At 49.0% G+C, this 19,443-nt stretch overlaps 5 protein-coding genes across 5 annotated transcripts, besides 2 other annotated features; 2 read left to right on the top strand and 3 right to left on the bottom strand.

The window, feature by feature from the left end:
* Nucleotides 1-1,912: 1,912 nt before the first annotated feature.
* Nucleotides 1,913-1,939: a microsatellite.
* A 686-nt stretch (nucleotides 1,940-2,625) lies between these two features.
* Nucleotides 2,626-3,385, top strand: NFIA_016610 (uncharacterized protein; the record flags this gene model as incomplete). Its single annotated transcript, XM_001264861.1, has 4 exons — nucleotides 2,626-2,773; nucleotides 2,873-2,924; nucleotides 2,990-3,173; nucleotides 3,239-3,385. The coding sequence occupies 4 exons, from the start codon at nucleotides 2,626-2,628 to the stop codon at nucleotides 3,383-3,385; spliced, it is 531 nt and encodes a 176-aa protein (XP_001264862.1).
* A 917-nt stretch (nucleotides 3,386-4,302) lies between these two features.
* Nucleotides 4,303-8,022, bottom strand: rgsC (putative intermediate filament protein (Mdm1); the record flags this gene model as incomplete). The annotated part of the gene is made up of 2 exons (XM_001264860.1): nucleotides 4,303-5,303; nucleotides 5,373-8,022. 2 exons carry the CDS (start codon nucleotides 8,020-8,022, stop codon nucleotides 4,303-4,305), a joined length of 3,651 nt encoding a protein of 1,216 aa, XP_001264861.1.
* A 672-nt stretch (nucleotides 8,023-8,694) lies between these two features.
* On the top strand, nucleotides 8,695-9,643 carry NFIA_016590 (bifunctional phosphatidyl-N-methylethanolamine N-methyltransferase/phosphatidyl-N-dimethylethanolamine N-methyltransferase; the record flags this gene model as incomplete). Its single annotated transcript, XM_001264859.1, has 4 exons — nucleotides 8,695-8,743; nucleotides 8,932-8,952; nucleotides 9,032-9,458; nucleotides 9,568-9,643. The coding sequence occupies 4 exons, from the start codon at nucleotides 8,695-8,697 to the stop codon at nucleotides 9,641-9,643; spliced, it is 573 nt and encodes a 190-aa protein (XP_001264860.1).
* Nucleotides 9,644-10,292: 649 nt separating this feature from the next.
* On the bottom strand, nucleotides 10,293-12,077 carry NFIA_016580 (RXT2 domain-containing protein; the record flags this gene model as incomplete). The annotated part of the gene is made up of 4 exons (XM_001264858.1): nucleotides 10,293-11,482; nucleotides 11,555-11,708; nucleotides 11,799-11,920; nucleotides 12,005-12,077. 4 exons carry the CDS (start codon nucleotides 12,075-12,077, stop codon nucleotides 10,293-10,295), a joined length of 1,539 nt encoding a protein of 512 aa, XP_001264859.1.
* A 1,273-nt stretch (nucleotides 12,078-13,350) lies between these two features.
* On the bottom strand, nucleotides 13,351-17,471 carry NFIA_016570 (uncharacterized protein; the record flags this gene model as incomplete). Its single annotated transcript, XM_001264857.1, has 4 exons — nucleotides 13,351-15,122; nucleotides 15,192-15,305; nucleotides 15,382-17,002; nucleotides 17,181-17,471. 4 exons carry the CDS (start codon nucleotides 17,469-17,471, stop codon nucleotides 13,351-13,353), a joined length of 3,798 nt encoding a protein of 1,265 aa, XP_001264858.1.
* Nucleotides 17,472-19,367: 1,896 nt separating this feature from the next.
* Nucleotides 19,368-19,402: a microsatellite.
* Between the last annotated feature and the right edge of the window lie 41 nt (nucleotides 19,403-19,443).

Genomic DNA, 19,443 nt, shown 5'->3' with positions numbered 1-19,443 from the left:
CTTCTCCGTGGTATGTTATGACTTTTTCAAAGCATTACTCCGGTTGAAAAGCATGTGGTGCGCGAGAGAGCCCCTGCATTCTCTGCTGGTTTTTTGAAGGTAGATTCAGGCGAGTATTGTTGTTCATCCTTTGCTGTCGGCACACCCTAACACCGAATTGAAGAACCATCAAGTTTGGTTGATGGACATCGCTCTAAATGATGGTCGGAAATTGATGTTTTAGACTTTCCAGGTCAAGAGAAGAAAGCAGACCGTAAGAAGACGTCAATAATTGCCAGCACCTGGCCTCGTCTCCTGCAGTTTGAGTGGTTTGGTAATGGGAAGAGACTACTATGAACCCCCACCCCTTGCGAGCATAGCCACCGAGTTATTACTGGGCTCCTGTACCTTGAAAGTTGTTCAGTACCTCAGATAGGCAAGCGTATGTTTTGAAAGGGAAGTTTCGCAAAAGTTTCCAGTGATAATGAATGTGACTTCTATTGCCACCGTAATAACAATAGAGAGGAGGTAAGACAACCTCTGAAACACCAGGTCTTAGAAGACTCCATCTTCAACCAAGTCGGATGTGTACATTGTATATCAAAGGTGTCACACCACCCTTGGCCACACTCAAAACCGAGACCCACCCTCAACACTAGGTAAAGTCACTAATCATGGTGGTAGTACTCCGTAGATGGTTTTCCTAAGAGTTAGTGGAGAAGTGTTAGCTGACCCGATGTGCTTGTTAGTTCCATTAGAGGTATTATCAGACAATAACAAAGATGACCGATCAGGAGACTGGCTGTAGATCATCACGTGAGTACTGGTTATCTTTGCCCACTTTTTGGTTATGGCTACCCCAAATACCTGACTCTCAGTAGCCATTGATGTTCGAATCGGAATGAACTGTCGACCCATGGAAAACATGCAACTCTCATACGAGGTAAGGAGACATCGCTGTGGCTGATGAGTGGTGGATTCGAGCTTCGACTGCCGCACGTGAGGTCATTCTGTCCCCGGATCAGCCTTCGTTTGGCATTGTTCATTCGTCCTTTCGGAATCCTGAGTCTAAGCCTATTTTTGAGTGGTGTCGTCAAGACTCAACATCTAGCTAGCTACTTGCAATTATTTGGGCTTCTTCTACAGATCATAGATCGATGTTCATCCAATGACTTTTCTCGCTGCATAATAACTACTGAGGATCGAGGACCTAGAGATAGGTGGGACAACGGAGGACTTTGGTACCTAAGGTCATACTCATACGCCAAGTGGAGCGCGGGAATGCGGGGTGCAGCCTTAGAGTTAACAGTCAACGTAAGAGTAGATAGTGGATCCCGCCCACCAGAGCTCTTAGAAACGTCAGGCTCGCGTGTGATCCGGTTCTCCCGGGGAAGCTATCATACTGATCATAATAATGAGAAGTTGGAGGCATTGTATTATGGAGTAGAGAGGTATCGAAATCTACGACTTTCTCCAGAAGAAAGTATCTTATTTATCTAGATATTGGAATATCAATATTAAGAATCAACTGATGGATGGATAGGCACGCAACACGGACTAAAGATACTAGATGCATATGCATCTATACATAGGTAGCTATCACGTCCATATGATCCTTGTTCCTTGTTCCGTCATTTCCCCTTTCCTCCTTAGCCAGTTCTACAATGTATATCGCGAGGTACACTGATGTGTGGTGCCTTACGCTGATGATGAAATCATATCGCAGTAATAGCCAGAATGCAATCGGCCAACCAACATTCGAAGCTCATCATGCGATACCTTTCTGGAAGCAGAAGGATTAGCCTGTCCCCTTGATAGCTAGCTACCTCCCTAAGCAAGTAGCCTCGATCTAGAGGCTTCGACCCCGCTCCGGCTTCGAGAGGTCATTGACTCAACTCAAAATGCACGCATGGTATGTTTCCAAGCAGTGGGTCCACCACCACCACCACCACCATCATCATCTTCTTCTTTATCTTCACCATCAATTAATGCTCAGCGACTGGAGGATATAGATACTTACTACTGTACAAACTATTGATGGTCAGAGGATGTAGACGTACCTAAGATAGCTACGTAGCGAAGTCAGGTAAGTACCTTCCTGGTAGAGTCGTACAGGTCATTCCGTGTAAAAGATACAGCGGAGGTACAAACCATCTGCCGGCACATCCTATGATGCTGAGCTCATTTAAGGTATCCATCCGTGATTCGATCTCCTCATCCCTCCTTTGGTAGAACCACTCAGCTCCCCTCAAGGATTCAAGGTCACCTGCCTCTTCCCCCTCTCGCCCATCTACCCATCCTTTTCCTCCCCTCCCCTTCTCTCTCTTCCTCTTCTTCCCCTTCTCTCCCTTTCCATCCATTGATTCTCTTTGGATTCCATCCGTAACCATCATCAATTTGTCCAACAATCTGGTAAGCTTTCTTCGTTCCTGCATTTCCCCCCTTCTCGTCCTATCAGCTGTCCATCCCTCTCTTCCCCTCCATCAACCGTCCTTTTCATCGTCGCTGCAATATCCTTGCAGTCTATACCGTTGTCATGTGGGCGAGAAGCTAATCCAGGAGGCTCGGTTCTCTCTTAGAGCCATTCTCAGTTCCAATATACTCGTCTCTTTGCTTCTCTAATCTCCAGCACCATCAGTTGCAACCATGTCTGCCGAACTCACCAAGGTCGACTCTGCCGTCGCCGGCTTGTCAATATCACCCAAGGACGAAAAGGCCCCAGATAAGGCAGAAAAGAAGACTCACAAGCGCACTACATCCCAATCAGAAGGTGTCTGGAACATCAAGGATCTTGGTAAGTCTCTATTCTAATGTGTTACTTGAAGTATCCAATTTAGCTGCGCTTCGCTTGCACCAATGAGTGTCTGCAGTAAGCTTATACTCTCGAGCGTAGAGGCACAAAAGATTGAGTTGTCATTGCCCATCGAGACACAAAAGACTGGATGGTAAGCCTGACTCCACCATGCGGTAACGGAGTTCGGGTCAAATCAGGCTCATGCGTGCGGTACAGGAAGCTCAACACGTCTCCAAGCACCATCGAGGACAAGGACGTTCTCAAGATGTACCTGGTGACCCCACCGGTCAAGAAGATTGACCTGGTATGGCCATTGGGTCTGTCTGTCACTGCTCGTAACCTCAAGGGTGTCACAGTCAAGGATGCGCTGGACGCAATCTACAAGCAATTCAAGAAGAAGGCACGCCTCTCTGCTCGCTTTTCCGTCGCCCTTCATGCCATTTCACTACTGACCGTTCCCTTTAGGCCGATGATGAACTGGATAAGCCCTACCTCGCTGGTTTCGAGTGGGACAAGGAGGAGTGCTGGACACGCCTCATCGTCCATCAGACCAAGAACGGCCCACCCGCAGCACCCAGCAAGAAGTCCAAGAAGAAGAAGGACGAGGCATAGATACCTTATGCATCCTACCCATCATAATGGCAAGGTCTGGTTATCTTCCCCTCTCTCTTCTTTTCTTTCAATGGCTTCTCCTATCCATTCGCCAAGGGCCAAAGCACCTCTGTCTCACGTCTCGCTTCCCTGCATGTAGTTTCATGGGCGGGTTCAAGATGTAGAAGCAAAGATGGCTGGTGTTTGAATCTGCTTTGTAACTCGATATTATGGATCTGCTGTGCTCGAATCTCGTCTTTTCTTTTCTTCACCATTTGCATGTCACTACCCCCACCGCTTCCTAGCGAATGCTGGTGTTTCTCGGTGTATGCGGGTGTATGCGTCTGTGGCCGGTCCGACCTGCTCGCTGGGGTTGAAACATCGTATCATGTCTCTGCAACATGGATCATGTATCAAACCAGGAGCTTATTCACTCATTTATTAACCATTAATGAAGACATCTTAAACCGAGTCGCTCACACTAGACATCAATTGGAAGCTTGGGAGACCTCGGATCAGCATTCAAAGCCTTAATGGGCAGCGTCGGGGTTATCAAGTTCCACTTCGAAATGTGCTTTAGAAACACCAAATCTTGATCCGCCTGTAGGCTTTGCGAAAAGAGAACGACATTTTGTGACGAGAGGAACTTGGCGGTGAAGAGCTCATTAGTCATTACTTCTGCCGTGGAGGGAGGATAATTATTTAGGGCTGAAGCGATATTGCATATTGCGAGTTTTGTCTGATTTCCTGAGGTGACCGACTAAAAATATCCACAAGAAATTCTCATCATTTCATTAGAAAGTAGTATGCGATGCGTGGGTCATGGCTCTGTTCGTCTGCTGTCGTTGGAGAAAGTGATCTCATCATGAAGTGTCTCATATGTACGATACATGGGCAAAGGGGAGAAAGGGAGAGAGAGATAGAGGAAGAAAGAAAAATCATTTCGCGCCGCCAAACAATACCAACACCACTTCGTCTAGAATGCTAAATATCAAATGCGAGTTCAAGCGCTGGTTGTTTAGCGTAGCAAAGATCCTGCGAGCTGCTCCTTGAGCATTGGCTCGCCCGACGACATTGCCTGCCACATCGGGGATCAGAGTCGCCAGCACCAGGCTAGCTTCCGTCCGGCTCTTGAGTCGCTCGGATGCCGTGCGGACCTTGTTCTGGCGCAAGACACCTCCAGGCCACATAGTCTCCTTGACCATGCTAAGATAGCGGAGGAGGGATTCGTCCTGAACCAAAGACCGGGCGCCTTCACGGACCTTGCGTTCGATCGTCCCACCCAGCAGTTGATGGAGCACAACCACAACTGCGCGCCCACGCAGCCAGTTGTTGCCTTTATTCAGCTCAAATGCTTCCAGGAACAGATCACAAATAGGCTTGATGAATGGCTCCAGCTCGCGGTCTTCGAATGCGTTTAATTCGGCTTCGGCTTCGGCTGCCGTGACTGCATCCTCGGTAGCTAGCCCTGAATTGGATACAAGACTGTTTTGATGATTCGTAGCCGCAGATATGAGATTCTGACCGGCCGCTGATAGTTGGTCCAGTACACCGAAATTGCCGAGGAAATCATCCATCCCGTCAGCGACCGAGTTGTAGATACGGGTCACTAGATCCTTGGTCTCCCCGTCGCGTGGCGTCTCGTCGCGAGGGATGATGGCTCGCTGTGACAGGAAAGCTCGCAGGTCCCGGCTCCGGCACACCTCGGGAAGCAGCAACAAGTTCCGTAGGTAAGCCTCTAATGCCAACCGACGCTTCTGCAGAAACTCTTTTTGAAGCTTCATTACCATGCGACGTCGAGGAAACTCCAAATGACGAACAGATGGGTATCTCATCCGTAGCCTTTGATGCAGCTCATGGAACTCACTATACCTGCGAGCAACGGCCCAGGATGCAGCTGGCATCTGCTCGCCGGCGTTTCTTTGCACTTCAATCACGTCTGAAAGAGTTCGAGTTAGTTACTACAGCAAATAGAGGGCAAAGCAGGATACTGGAAGAATAGACATACACATCGCATACTCTCGGCCGTCTTCCTCTTTGCCCACTACAATGGACTGGATTCGGACGGTCGAGCGGCCGTATAAGCTATTGTCACTTTCCTGAATTATATATTGTTGTCGCTGCATTTCCTTGCGGTGAATCTCGCGCTGAATGCTAGCCTTAGACTTTCGCAAGATCCTTAACTCGGCAGTATTGTTCGTGAGGTCGGCTTTCCGGGTCAGAGCGTCTATCACAGCCTCTTGAGCAGCGAGCTTCTCAATGTCAGCAGTAAGCGCCTCGATTGCCTCAGTCAGACCGAGATCTCCTGGAGCGGCCTCTTGAACTTCGTCCGCAGGATCCTTGTCATCTGTCTCAGGAGGCTCGTCATATTCATCCTCCAGAAACTTTTGCTGATCCGGAAAGAGTTCATCATCAAAAACGCCAATTCGAGATGACTGGTCAACAAGCCCGAGCGAAGCGATGCTTGGTTTGGCTTTATTGTCATCCATTCGATTGTCCAAGCGTCCCAAGTCTCCTGTACTGCGCGGAGATTTGAGACCTCGATCAACGCTAAACGATCCGGCCGATCCAGAATCAATATACCTCATATCTGCTAAATTTGCATTTCCGGGGTCATTCGTGATGATGTCATTCAAAGCAGCCTCCATTGACTTGATTGCCTGGTTTTGGGTAGCATCATTGAAGCCACTTTGAGAGTCGGTGCCAAGACTGTGTGTAGAAGCTGCGAGAGGGTCTGTATCGTAGTCATCATCGAACAATGGCGCTGACCGCTCGGAATCAATGGACCGTCTCGTTTCCTCCTCATCATCAAAGAGCTTGCCCATACTCCGGACGTCACTAGAGGACGCCACAGCCCTCCGCAGATCCTTCGGCTTTTGCCCAGGGTGCGAGGCGGTACGAGCCATTAAGGGAGGCAGAGGCCGTCTGGCAGGCGACTCGACTGGTGCAGGCGACGCACGAGATCCGGCAAGGGAAACTTCGTCTGATGCGAGGTATTTGTAGTACAGGTCGGATTGTTTGAATTTGGGGTAGTACACAGTTTGTAGCTCTTCCAGGACCGCGGACTGGGTGCTTAGAATGACCGTCCGTGCTTTACGGTACTGTTCTGGTGTAGCCCGTTTGCCTGCACTTAGAAAAGCCTTGACAGCTCGACGTGCTTCTTCACTGACTTTGAGTTCGGGCTTGGCCAGGTAGGTTTCACTAATGAGAGCCATATCATTCCGATCCGCTGTGGTCCAGGTTGAGGAGCTCGGCGATGTCTCATCACCAAAATCATCTTCAAGTGGGTTGCGGAAGCCGTCAACGACGATCCAGAATTGCACAAGTGACATGAGCTTCTGCCGATCCATAAACTCCATGAAGTAGGAGAGACCGGATGCATCATGCATCACATCGACCAAGGACGCCTCGGGTTTACTCGAAGAGCTATTGCGACGAAAATGAGACTCAACAGCGTTTGCATACGGCGTATTGCTTCCCCCCGGGGCTGATAGTTTAGCAACCTTTTGGTCCAAAACTCTTTTGCCAGTTTCCAGGCGCCGGAGGTAAACCGGATCCTGACCTTCTACCATAGATTCCCGTTTCAGTTGACTTGCGACCAGCGCTCTGAAACGCCTGGCATCGGATAAATTGTTACAACGCCGAATGGCTCGGACAAACCGCTCAAAGGCCCTTTCTGAATCGTTCGGTGCGAGTTTGGGAAACGGGTGACCACGTTTGGACTTCGGGGCAGGCGAAGCATGTTCGTCGAGAGCCGCCCGTATCTTCTGAACTGTTTTGCGATCTTGGATAGTTGTTCTTCCGTAAGCTTCAACCAATTGATTCCATGTATCTGGGTCTGATAGGACCGACACTAGAGGAAAGAGAACAGCGCAAGCTAATATCTCACGGATCAGAACGGTTACGATACGGCTGTTCAAGACATGCTCAGGAAACAGCTTTGGTAGTAACCCCAATATGATCTTCCGTAGATACTCCTGCTCCACAAATCTCTGATCAGACACAGAGAGCGCCGCGGCGGGATGAAGACGACCATCACGATACTTTTTAGCGATGGCGAGGTCCAGCTCCTCAGATTCGGTCACATTTCGCGTCAGATTCCGTCCGCGCACAGATCTCTCTGCAACGTCGAATTCCTTCAAATGAGCGGTCAGGATCGGGAAGATACGCGACACGACCAGCGAGATCAGATCCTCTGCAAGCAATCGATTACATAAATTTCCGATAGCGGCTCGAATGACTCTATCCACTTCATTAACAAAAGCCGGATTCGGGCTTATATGCTGATACCAAGATGCGATAAAGTCCCGTGTCACCAGAGACAAGAGCTCATCGATACTCTCCGATACAATGAACGACTGTGGGTAGAGGGAATCTGTGCGGTATGTCGAGCGCGAGCGAATACCTTCCACTTCTCTGGGCCAGTGCTTCGGGAGCAGAAATGCGAGAGGAAGGCTGCTAGGTCTAGGAGGTTTTGCGCTATCTAAGGGCCGAATCGTGAGAAACACCACCGCCAGCAACGCGGTACACGAGAGTAGAGCACCCAATACGAGGGCATATCCCAGATATCGCAAAATTGGAAGCCAGCGAACAACCAAGCCCCATGCAATAAAGCCACCAGTGCTAAAAAGAATAATATCGCGACGATTTAGGGCCATTCTCCCAGGTAGTATGAACTGATAGGCGAGGGTCGTCCCATGACGCTCAGTAAAGGAAGGCAGAACGGATGAGTGAGAGGAAGGGTAGCATGATCGGAAGTAGTGCAGAAACCAAATCGAAAGGACTATCAAGCTATTATTAGTACTTGTTAAGGTAATCACAGCAACGACAAAACAAACATCAGAACGACGGGAAGGTACCTGCGCGGGTTGAGAGAGGTACACTGATCGATACGGAGACAGATAGATAAACGTTGGCGGTGAGGAGTTGGAGCTTCGAGGTCCACCGAACGTGGGGAGTGTTGACTGGAAAACACTCACATCTTTCGCCAGTCAATTGCTTATTGAGCTGAAGCAAATCCAACCAAGGTAGTTTCATTATACTTCTGAGTCACTGGACAAGTCAAAATAAAATAATGTTTATATCAAGTCGACTGAGTTCGATACTGATCTGATCATGTGACCCAGGAAGCTCTAAAACAGACGTCATGTCATGTGTTTACCTTACCTGTTATGGGGTGCTAAGGTAGCATCTGTGCCTGAGGTTTAACTTTGATGTACTGTTGTTCTTTTCTTCCTGTTCCTCGACAACCCCTCCCCTAAAACCATACCCAGCTCGAATTACTTTGTCCCATTCTTGACCCATTTTGAGTCTTCTAGTGCTCCTCCATCATGGCCCATCTTGTAGATTATATCGATTTCTCTCAGGAGTCTTTCCAAGGTACAATTCTCTGTTAATTGTTACCAGTCCTATGCATGTGATTTCACAACTGACCAGCATTGTAGGATGTGCTCTATTCATCCTGTTCAATCCACTGTTCTGGAAGTAAGTCCTGTGCTGAAATTGCCTGTCTCTCAGCTCCTTTTCCAGTCTGAGCGCTCATGGGCTAACTTACGCGTCGCTTGTAGCATCGTTGCCCGTACTGGTTGGTTTGAACCTCCCGTTCCCTTAGTCGAATCTAGGAATACTTGCTTATTGTCGCAAACCCGATTCCTCTTTTTCTTGTAGAGTACCGAAAGCACTACTTGACTCGTATATTCGGTAGTCCCTACTACGGATGCTACTTTCTCGGATTCATCATCTTCACCCTGGGCCTCGCTCGCGACCATGTGTATCAACTGGCCCTCCAGGATCAGCCTTACTACGCCCCAGTGCACCAACCAATTTTAGGCTCCGTCCTGTTCGGCATCGGATCTATCCTCGTTCTGTCTAGCATGTATGCCCTTGGCGTCACCGGAACCTACCTTGGAGACTACTTCGGCATCCTCATGGATGCTCCCGTCACCGGTTTCCCCTTCAACGTTACCGGTTCCCCCATGTACTGGGGCAGCACCCTAAACTTCCTGGGTGTGGCTCTCTACTTTGGCAGGGTCGCCGGTCTCTTACTCACTGCGGAGGTCTTCATTGTATACTGGATCGCTCTCCAGTGGGAGGAGTAAGTCACCCGATTCTCTTCCAGGTCCTCTGGCCTTGGTTGCGTCCTACATTTCCCAGTGTCCTCGCGGGAAGTGCAGATGTAATAGAAACTAACCGTGACATTGTAGTCCTTTCACTGCGGAGATCTATGCTAAGCGTGAACGGGAACGTGCAAAGCCCAAGCAGGGCGGCAAGAGCTTGTAAAAGTAACATACCGTCTGCGTGCAGTAACACTCGAAACCGAAGACTCTGCAGGATTAGTGCCTTGGACTTTCAACATCCCTCACAATCCTCACGAGTCATGGACACCTCTGTCCTTGCCGTGGTTTTCGACAAGACAATTTGAGTGGCGCTTACGAGCTCACGATTTACGTCTTTGGTGATAGAGGGAGAAAGGGGAATTATCTTCAACGATCACTTCCAAAGTGACATCGCGGGCTACTCCAACCTGCATAAGGCACCAAATTTTACATGGTGGAGGCATATGGTCGGATGGTGATATAATGGCGGAAGAAGGTCGCTGAGAAAGGTCGGCTCATGCCTTCTAGCACATAGTTTTTGTCACTTTCAGAGAACGATATACCAGAGATATTATTTAATGTTCGTTGTTCGCTATTTAGAATGCCAGACTTTGATTCCTTGCCGGCCTAGTCGTTCTCCAAGTCAAGATGCCAAGCAGAAGTCATCCCTGAGATCATTCAAACAATTAACCTCCCACACAAAGACTCCGCCAACTCCATGCTATGTATCTATTCAAAAAACTGTTGAATTGCGTGCGATTGAAGCCGTTCAATACGGCCTGTTAACCATGTCCCGAGCCAGATGGAAAGACCAAGAAAAGAATCCCAGTTGTCTAAGCGCGTCGTCCTCGCCCTCGTTTGCCTGTTGCTCTGCTCTCCTCGACCGTTTCGATTTCATCTTCGTCGACCCCCTTTTTGAGTTCCTCGCCTTCGGCGAGACCCCATTTTTCAGGATCGTACCAGTCCTCTCCGTCACTCAACTCTCCGACGTGTCCTTCCGCTTTACACCACTCGAAGACGTCTTCCTGCATCCGACATGCCCGGAACAGGCACTCAAGCATGTGCTCGAATCCTCGAACGGTCTCTTCCTGCTTCTGAATAAAAGACCAGAGCAGCCGTCGCGTTTCTTCGGCTTCATTGGCTGGTAATCCAAAGTTGGGATCAGGTAGCACAGACTCAGGCACGAGGAATAGCGGATGTGGCGCGGGAAGTGCGTTGAGTGTGTCAGTGGAAGCCGAGGGGGAGAGCTTGCTAGAAACTTGGTCGGGTTCTGGATTTGAAGCATTTGCTTGCGCTCGTGTAGTCATGCGTCGAGGCGGCTCTGGTGATGAGCCATCCTGCATCTCCGTGTCCGTTTCATCTCCTTGTGGATCGTCTTGTTGTTCGGCTTCGGCTTCCGCTCCTTGCTCGTCATTTGCTCGAGCCTTTCCTTTCTCTTCTATAGGATGCTGGTCCAGATTCGCTACAGAGTCATGGTCCTGCTTCCCACCAGTCGCGATGTGCCCATTGATCTGTGATTCCGAATTTGCAGTGTCTCGGTGCGGGGGAAGATCCGTCACAGCCGCATCGACTTCCTCGGACTTGGGTTGCATCGACCGATCGTTTTTTATAGTGTTCTCGTCTGTCTGCACCTCCGCCTCGTTGTTTTGAGCATCCATCATCTCAACGTCTTTTCCTCCTGCCTGGGCTGCTGGCGACTCCTGGTTCGATTTATCTGGTGCAACCGAATCAACCAGTCCGTTTAGCGCATGTTCGCCCGATGGTGAACCGCGCATCGCATAAGACGTCCAAGGCTCGAACAAAAACCGATCTTCCGCTGTTTCAAACATTCCGCAAGGCATCCAGGACCCATCCCCAAGGAACTGTCGATGAAGATTCCTTGCTCGCCACAACAAAGCGCGCTCCTGTCGAAGTTTCGCTTCAACAGCTTGAGTCATGTTTCTAAGCGCCTTCGAAGTGTAAGCGTGCGATAACGAAGGGTGGGTGGGCAGCTCCGACGGATGCTTCAGAGGACATAAGAGGTCTGGAGGATAAGGCGGAGAGATGTCAGCTGTCTAGAATATCGCTGAACCAGCGACAGAGTGCAAGCACGTACTTTCCAAAGCGATTTCGGAGAATGGATTCTCTTCAGCAGCAGCCGCATCCGCCTCCGAGTCTTCATCATCCTCATCAAGCTCGTCACCCTCCGAATCGTAGCGCACCGGATTACGTTGAAGGATATAGCGAGTGTATCCAGCATGTTCGATTTTCTAGAGCCCATGTCAGCCGTTCTGTTCCCGTAGCCCCGCGCGCCATCGTCGATGTTTCAAACACAAGGTCCGGTAGGTCGGCAAAGTTACCTGCTTGTACAATTGCTCTGGATGGATGTATCCTAGAGCGCCCTCTCGCACGTACTTCGCATTGGCCCGTAATTTGTTGCCTCTGTTCGTCGGCTGAGTGATCGGTTCATCGGGACCTGAGTCTTCAGCATGAACAAGTCAGAAATAGCCCAGAAAGTGACCATTGATCGCAAGAGTGGGGCAAATAAGGAAACACAGGTATATACACTCTGTCTCTCTTCGTAAGGCTCTTTTCATGCCAATAATTGTATCGGCGATCAGAGCCGCTTGCGCTGCCATGATTGGAATGGGTCCAATTGACGGCGTAATGGGCGAACAGAGCAACAAGCAGCGCAAGAAGGGAAAGATGAGCTAGTCGAAATGTCTGGCCACAATGAAGCAGTAAGTGGCAATATAGCAAGGGATAGTGATGAGCAGACGAGCTGCACGGCGTCCTTCTCTCTCCCTAGTTGCCGTTTTGTCTCTTGTCTCTCTGTCTTGTTATGTCTTTGTCTAGTCTGTCTGGGGAGCTGCGGGCGCCGGGCACTTCTACGATCGGCGCCACTAGTCTGTTTTAGGCCACCTTCCCAGCGCGTGATAAGGGCTGACCACGTGATTAGCCCTGAGTCTGGATGATGACGTCTGTTGTCATGTAGGTACAAGCTGGCCGGGTGCTCACTCCGCTCGCTGCCAGCTTTGGCTGCGCCAAGTTACACCTGCTTACTAAAGCAATAGAAGAATATCAGCCTGGATTAACACTCCAGGCTATTAAAAGAAATTATATGAATAGGGCCATAGGGCCGCATAATGAACTGTATAATAGTAGTCAATATACAGATGCTATTCAAAGAACCTAAAATAGGTATTTAATAAAATAATAAGATGAATAGGGCTGCAGGGCGCAAAAAGAACATTATAGCATACTAAATAGGGCTGTATAAAGAATGGGATAATAGCAGGTGATATCCAGGTGCTATTCAACATTAATACAAAGGAAGTATTACAGCTCTATTAAAGATAGATGTTAATAGGCTATAGATTCATATATAAGGGCTGCCCCCCCCCCACCCTCCACCCCCCCCCCCTAAAGTTTAACTATCTAGGTATGTAAAATTTTTCATTTAAACTACCCCCTCCTGTTGCACCTACAAAATGCCTTTCATGCCATACCTTAGTAAGTAAAGCCCTGGCTTAAAGAAGGGTGATATCTATAAATATAAGTGCACTAACTCTGTTTTATCTGTAGCCTCATAGCTGGTCTTGTATAATTATAACAGGGTGCAGGGAGGGCCGCAGCAGGTGTGTAGCAAAAAGTAAACAAATAGGATACTAAACTGAAAAAGGGAATTTGGCGAACAACAGCCGATTATTAAGCGATTATTCAGCATTCACCACCGTTATTTCTTTATGTATATAGATAGAGAGGTATACGCCGGACCGAGAATGCGATGTGTCTACATAGTAGAGAGTGTGTAGTAACTTACTATCTAAGCTAGGTAACTTAGGGAAAGATCGTCCTGCTCTATCGTTCTATCGTTCATTGTTGAAATGGCAAAAGCTGTGATATCATTATCTAGTCGTCAGCGTCAACCCAGATCAAAATCCCCTTCTTATCTGATCGCATGTCTTCAGTTGGCTGTACCCGCAGGGCTTTGTTGAAATACGTATCCACGACATTCAATTGGGGTTGGATCCATAGCCCCCGCTTGGAAGCCAGAAGGTTATATCGCACTGTGTGTCTGCTTAACGGCACAAGCTGGACGACCGCCGTCTTCGGTCCGCTGAAAGCAAAATGCTCACTCGCCTCCATCGCGAGGTTGAAAGTGAGAAAGTGCATCGAAGGATTCTCCAGCGTGTAGTCCAGGTGAATCAGACCGGGGATAGCTTCTGAAGCCAATGCCGAGGCAAGTACGCGGGGCTCTCCCGCGGGCATCACGAAGCGCGGAATGGGTAGAGTAGTCGTGGTGACGTTAGCGCTATCCGCAGATGATGCAGCGGCGTCGGTGCCTATTCGACGCCATTGAATCTCTAGGGCCAGATTCAGAGCTGTCGGCCGTCGGTCTCCCAAGATCAACTTTTGAACCTCCAGTATAAAGCTGGACTCGCGAAGCTCCTCGGGACGTATTTCCAGCGCATGTGGGTCGGCGACTATTTCAGATCCAATGTCGCAGACGGCTCCGCCTCCAAGGCTCAGTAGCACTAGCGTAATCTTTTCGATGACAAGCGGCTCCAGGGCAAACGAGACAACCTTGGAATTCAAGCACCATCGTTGCCGCAAGCCTCGAGGTTTAGACGTGGTTTCGTCTTCAACCAAGTCATCATCAATTGTAAAGAAATCAGGCCAGGGTTCGGGATGAAGGCGCGGAAGAAAATCATAGTTTGCCTCAAATGGTCGTATGATTGATAAGGCGAGTCTGTGTGTCGCGATGATCGGGGTCTGATAATCAGATAGCAGATTGTATACACAAGTAATTTGAAGCTCGTGCGTCGACGGTTCAAGAGTGTCTGTCAGCACAAGCATCAACTGCCGCCTGGATGACCTGTCCATGACACCAATGGACCGTTTTGCGACATGACGCGCCCCCTCGATGGGCGAACTATCCTGTGAACGAGGAGGTATGGCCTCACCCTCCTCATCAAGCCACAGAATCTGCGCTGCAGAATCCGGGTGTCCGAAGAGTCTTACCTCTGCGGACACGTCTGCAGCCTCATCTTCTTCGTTGTAGATGTCCAATTTGAGAACAACTCGCTCGTTTGTGTAGTATGTCGCTCTGATGTTCGGTGTTGAAATTCGAATTTTTGGCGGTTTGGGCATGATCTTGCACCGACAGGTATCCCGGTCTTTGCCCACACGTTTTCGGGCTACGCCGTTCGTGGTCTGCTGCCACCAAAAGGAGTCACGCTGGGTCAGATCTGTTATAGCGCAGGCTAAGTCAAATCTCTCATCTTCAATAAGTAAAGTTATTGATGCCACCCTCGAATCTCCTGCTTCGCGGGGGACAGAGGTTAGATTGAACACTTTGGTCTGCGCCGGTCCTATGGTCAGATCGCCCATCCCTACCAGTGCTGTTAAGCCATTGCTCGGTGATAACAGGGTCGTCGAGTCCGCAGATGTGGGCTCACGAAGCGTTAAAGACGATATCGTGCAAGGACTCGTGACGTCGGCGGTCACGTTCTGGTCGGATTGAAGCTTCAGTGGACGGAGGCAGCCCTCGAAAACCACCTTGACCTCTGACAGTCGTATTGGGTCCGAAGATCTCTGACCGAGAGAAGTAATTGTCAGCTGCCCCATGAGAGGCTCCCCAACGTTTCCTTCCGACTTCTCGAAGACAAATGTGGCTGTGACTGTGGCCAGTGGCATGGTCAGGTATGGAGAAGCAGGAACGAGACAACAATAACCAGGAGAACACTTACGGCTCGATATGACATCCTCGGCTTTGAGGGCGACAGATGGCTTGAGATCTGTGATGGGAAAGTCTCTAAGGCTCTGGTGGATACTGTAGTGCCAACCTGATCGTGGTTGAAACACTGTGCAGGTTACTCAGGAGTCAGTAACACAAACAAGACAGGGCGTTGTATCAGAGAACTGAAAACAAGAACGCACCCCGGTTCATCAGTTCCCAGTCCACTCGTAAAACCATCTCGATGTCCTGCATATGTAGCGCGCAATCCCTCAAAGCCCAACCAAACTTTTCCATAAGTGGCCACCAGCCAGCCTGTCGCCAAGTGAGCGTCGGCCATAGTGGACGAAGGGTCTCATATGCTTCAATCCATGAGCCAACACGCATGTATTCTTCCGCTATCTCTAAGCTGAGGCTCTCCGTCTTCCGAACTTGCTTACGCCTTGCAAATTGCTCCAATGCTGCCCTCAGGGCGTCCAGAATTTGTTGTGAATGATTGAAGCCCGTTGAGCCTGGCTGCGGTGCTTCAATATATGGCTCTGGAGCAAGATAGGTGTCATACATATATGACTTATTGGCGATCTGAGAAGCAGGTAATTGCCCTGGTGGTATGCGATCTTCATCTGGAATCTGCTCGGCTAGAGTGCGTCGAGTTATCGCGTGTTTCGCAGACCGGTACAACCAATAACCCTCATGGTGAAGGAGCTCCCAGGGGCATAAGGCGTCGCTAAGAGGCGTCGTCTTTTCAGGGGGGACGAAGATCAAATACTGATCCTCGTCTCCCTGTTGGGACCATGTGTTGTCAGAAATGCCAGGGATGTTGGCCTGGCGTATGAGCTGTGCCATTGTCATCGACCATCGAGCCTCCCAAGCTTCCCACCCGTAGTTCCTGGTTCCTTTACCTCGCCGATTGATAATGTCACGGCAGCGAGTACGATGGTTGACCCATGAACGTACCGCGGTGCGGGTTTGTCCAGTCCACAATAAGCAACGAATTATGCGGATTGCCAGAGCATCAGACAAGAGACGAGCATCATTAAACCTTGGATTCCAACCCGCGATGTTCTCAAAGACATCCTGCCCAAATAGAGTCTCATAAGCACTCTCGTAATTCCTTAGTGCGGCATCGATCTCTTGGCGAAACTCGGCGAAGATACCAAGTTTAAACTCATAGCGAACATTCCATCCCTGGAGCGACAGTGTCTGTGATGTTCCGCTTGTGGGAGGTGCCGTGGGAGGAGGGACTGCGCCTCGGTTACGTTTTCGTCTTGCGTGTTTAGATAGGTCCCGATAGTATTCTACCACCAACGGCTGTAGCATGGTCAATAAAGACCTTGTGAACTCAATCAATTCCGCAGATGTTGCATCAGGTGGGAGAAGAAGAACAGATTTCTGGTCCAGACTCGTCGCTCTTCGTATGCTCGTGATCCGCTCCTCCGTCTCCTCCTTGTTATAGCCAAGAGTGCTTTCCTCAGACAGGAGGACGACAACGAAACGAGTTTTGTAACCAGAGACAGACCATTCTTTCTTCAGCCCATTAATCTCGATCTTGAGTTGATTGTCGCGGAGGGAGCTCATGTTGGGGTCCAGGCAGAATGGGAAGAAGTTGATGACCGCCGCGGGGACGAGGTTTTGGTGCTTCGTCACCCACAAAGGAGTGAGTAGACCGTCAGGAAATGTAGGAGAACTTGGTGTCAAGGGGGAAATAGGCGAGTGCAGGACGAACGACGGCGCTGTATGTATATCATTTTGTTGTTCGCCTGTTGGACTTGTCGGAGGAGAGAGCGGTGGGGGATCAGCTTTCCGCGGGGGAAGTCTGTATGACTGCGTTTGTGTTAGCAATAGCTCACTTCACCTTCAACTGGAACACTGTATATCCTCGCGGCATCTAGGATGTACAGAGCAATCACAGTAGGCTGTGCTCAATGCAGGTCCTTCATCGTGTCCGACAGCAGGACGGACGTCTTAGAGGGACTGATTCATGCGGTGGATGAGAACCTACCCTCCCTATACTCTTGATTTTGTATCCAATCCCTGAGTACTTCGTACTTGTAGGTTCTCTATTGTCCCATGGCACTTCTGTCGCATCTTCCTCCAGAAGGTTCCTCCGCAATTCCTCCGCGGTCGGTCCGCTTAGAGGTGGAAAGTCCGAGTATATTCTTGGTCCCTTCTCGTCGAGGAGAGGGTACTCTGGACCGCTCGATCCAGCTTCATCTGGGGGGTCGGCTTCTAGCCCGGAGAGAAGGATGAAAGGAAGGTTGTGGACCACATAGTCTTCGGGGTAGGCGTCCATGGCGGACAATGGTCTTTCGTGGGATGTAGATCACCGCATATCTGAATTCAAACGTCCGCTGAGGCCACCACGACGGATGACCGCTAGGTTTGTTTCTCGTTGTTAAGGCAGTGTTGCTTGTTTTCTCTGACGATTGAAAGCACACCTTTCGCTTGACTCCTATGATGACATAGGCGTTCTTGTGGAGGTGGATGTAGACCTAAGCATTCGCTTCCTCTGCCAAGCCACAAGCATGTGTTTTGGTTCAACATCATCAACAGCGCCAAGCCTAAGTACTTCCGGGCTATCACTATCGGCGGAGGTGCTACAGTTTCGAACAACAACATTGACACCTGCATTGTAGACTACCAGATATCTGTAAATGTTTCACGAAGTTTATATCAATCAGGCGAGGTTTTACTGCAGTGGAGCTAGCTCTTCTGGGATGCGAGAAGCGATCCGGAGTCTGTGGTAAATAATAGCTCATGAGCCTCATTTGCGCGCGAAATTTATATATTTTCCATTGCAAGACCAAGTTGGCCAGCCTTGCGAGTTGCAAGTTATAAGGGTATTGCCACCAAAATAATTGTTGAAACAATACGGCGAAGAGAAAAGCGTCAAATCGCTTGTCTACCATACGTCAACATATCCTCGATCTCCTTGTGGTAATGATGCGTTTCAATACTTGAGAAGTACCTTGCTGATGTTATGCCAGGATTGCAAGGATACCATGCATTGTGACTACAAACAGCAAGACTACTCTAGAACGGAGGGTCACCCTCACATAAATAACAAGGCATGACAGCCGACAAGCATCCAATCCTCTTCTGTCAATTGGTTTATTTCCCTTGCATTACTAGTCATCCAAGAAATGTCGAGTCTGTCAGTATGTTTAGGTCGACTAGTATGCACGTCCCTGCACCAGCAGAAAGGGTAGGAAACAAGCATCTATCTTGATACCTTGCCAGTTGCCTCTTCGAGAGACAATATTATATCCCTGCGTTATCCATTTGTTCCGCAACCATAGGAACTAACAGGAAGGCGACAGAGATTACTAGAAATGGGTCTTCACTTTCCTCACTCAGCCTCTTGCCTAGGACTCTGTAGAACAGACCACGGAGCATTTATCTTTATTCTGATGAATCTCTTCGAGCTCTTAAGAGTGACAAGCGAGGCTTCGAGGATCTCGATATGATGAACAAACGTGCATCAGAGGTCCAGATCAGAGCCTGTGAATCGAAGCCTAACCAAGCTGAACTGATGGGTTGTATTGAACATTGAGTAAGCAAGGTGTTTCGGTGGCCCGATTGGTACCTCTTGAAATTTGGATCTGCGAACCCTATGGAGGAGAATACTCAGAACTGTTGCTCATTCGGCCATAAATCGTGGAATTTCTCGTGTCTATCAAAGGGGACTAAGCAAGAATTGGGCTAGTCAGTCTCCTAGAACAATAATAATGAATAATAATGAAGACATCGAAGAAGATTATGACATTTCCTGATTCGAATCTTCAAGAACAGGTATAGAATCAATGTGGCCTGAACAATGGATTGTTGTTCTTCGTCTATATACTACTCCGTAAGTATTATTCCAATCAGACCTACCTCTATCAATAATCATTCCTTTCATGTTGGTTTCATTGTCCACTTTATCGGTCTGGAATCAATCAATAGGTAGACTACCCAAGTAAGGTAGATACTCCGGTTTTCACTACTCCTAAGCTAATATATTGGTCTTCTTATTCCTCTCCCTTTCCTTCTCCCTTTCTTGGACCACTATCTGGTCTACCTACTAAATAACAATTGTTAACTCTCATTCACTGCCCCTCTTTCTTTAAACCTTCTGGCAGCGCTTGTCAACTGGATACTCTCCTTAAATATCTTTCCTAGAGACCCCAATTTCTGCTGAATCCTTAACATAATCATAATCATAATCATAATCATAATCATAATTTCAACTTCCAGCGACGACCCATTTAAAACTCCTTCCCATC

Source organism: Aspergillus fischeri, genomic scaffold, assembly GCF_000149645.3.
Source record: "Aspergillus fischeri NRRL 181 1099437636249 genomic scaffold, whole genome shotgun sequence".
Classification (NCBI taxonomy): domain Eukaryota; kingdom Fungi; phylum Ascomycota; class Eurotiomycetes; order Eurotiales; family Aspergillaceae; genus Aspergillus; species Aspergillus fischeri.
The sequence above is the reverse complement of the archived record's forward strand: the minus strand, read 5'-3'. Positions and strand labels throughout refer to the sequence as shown.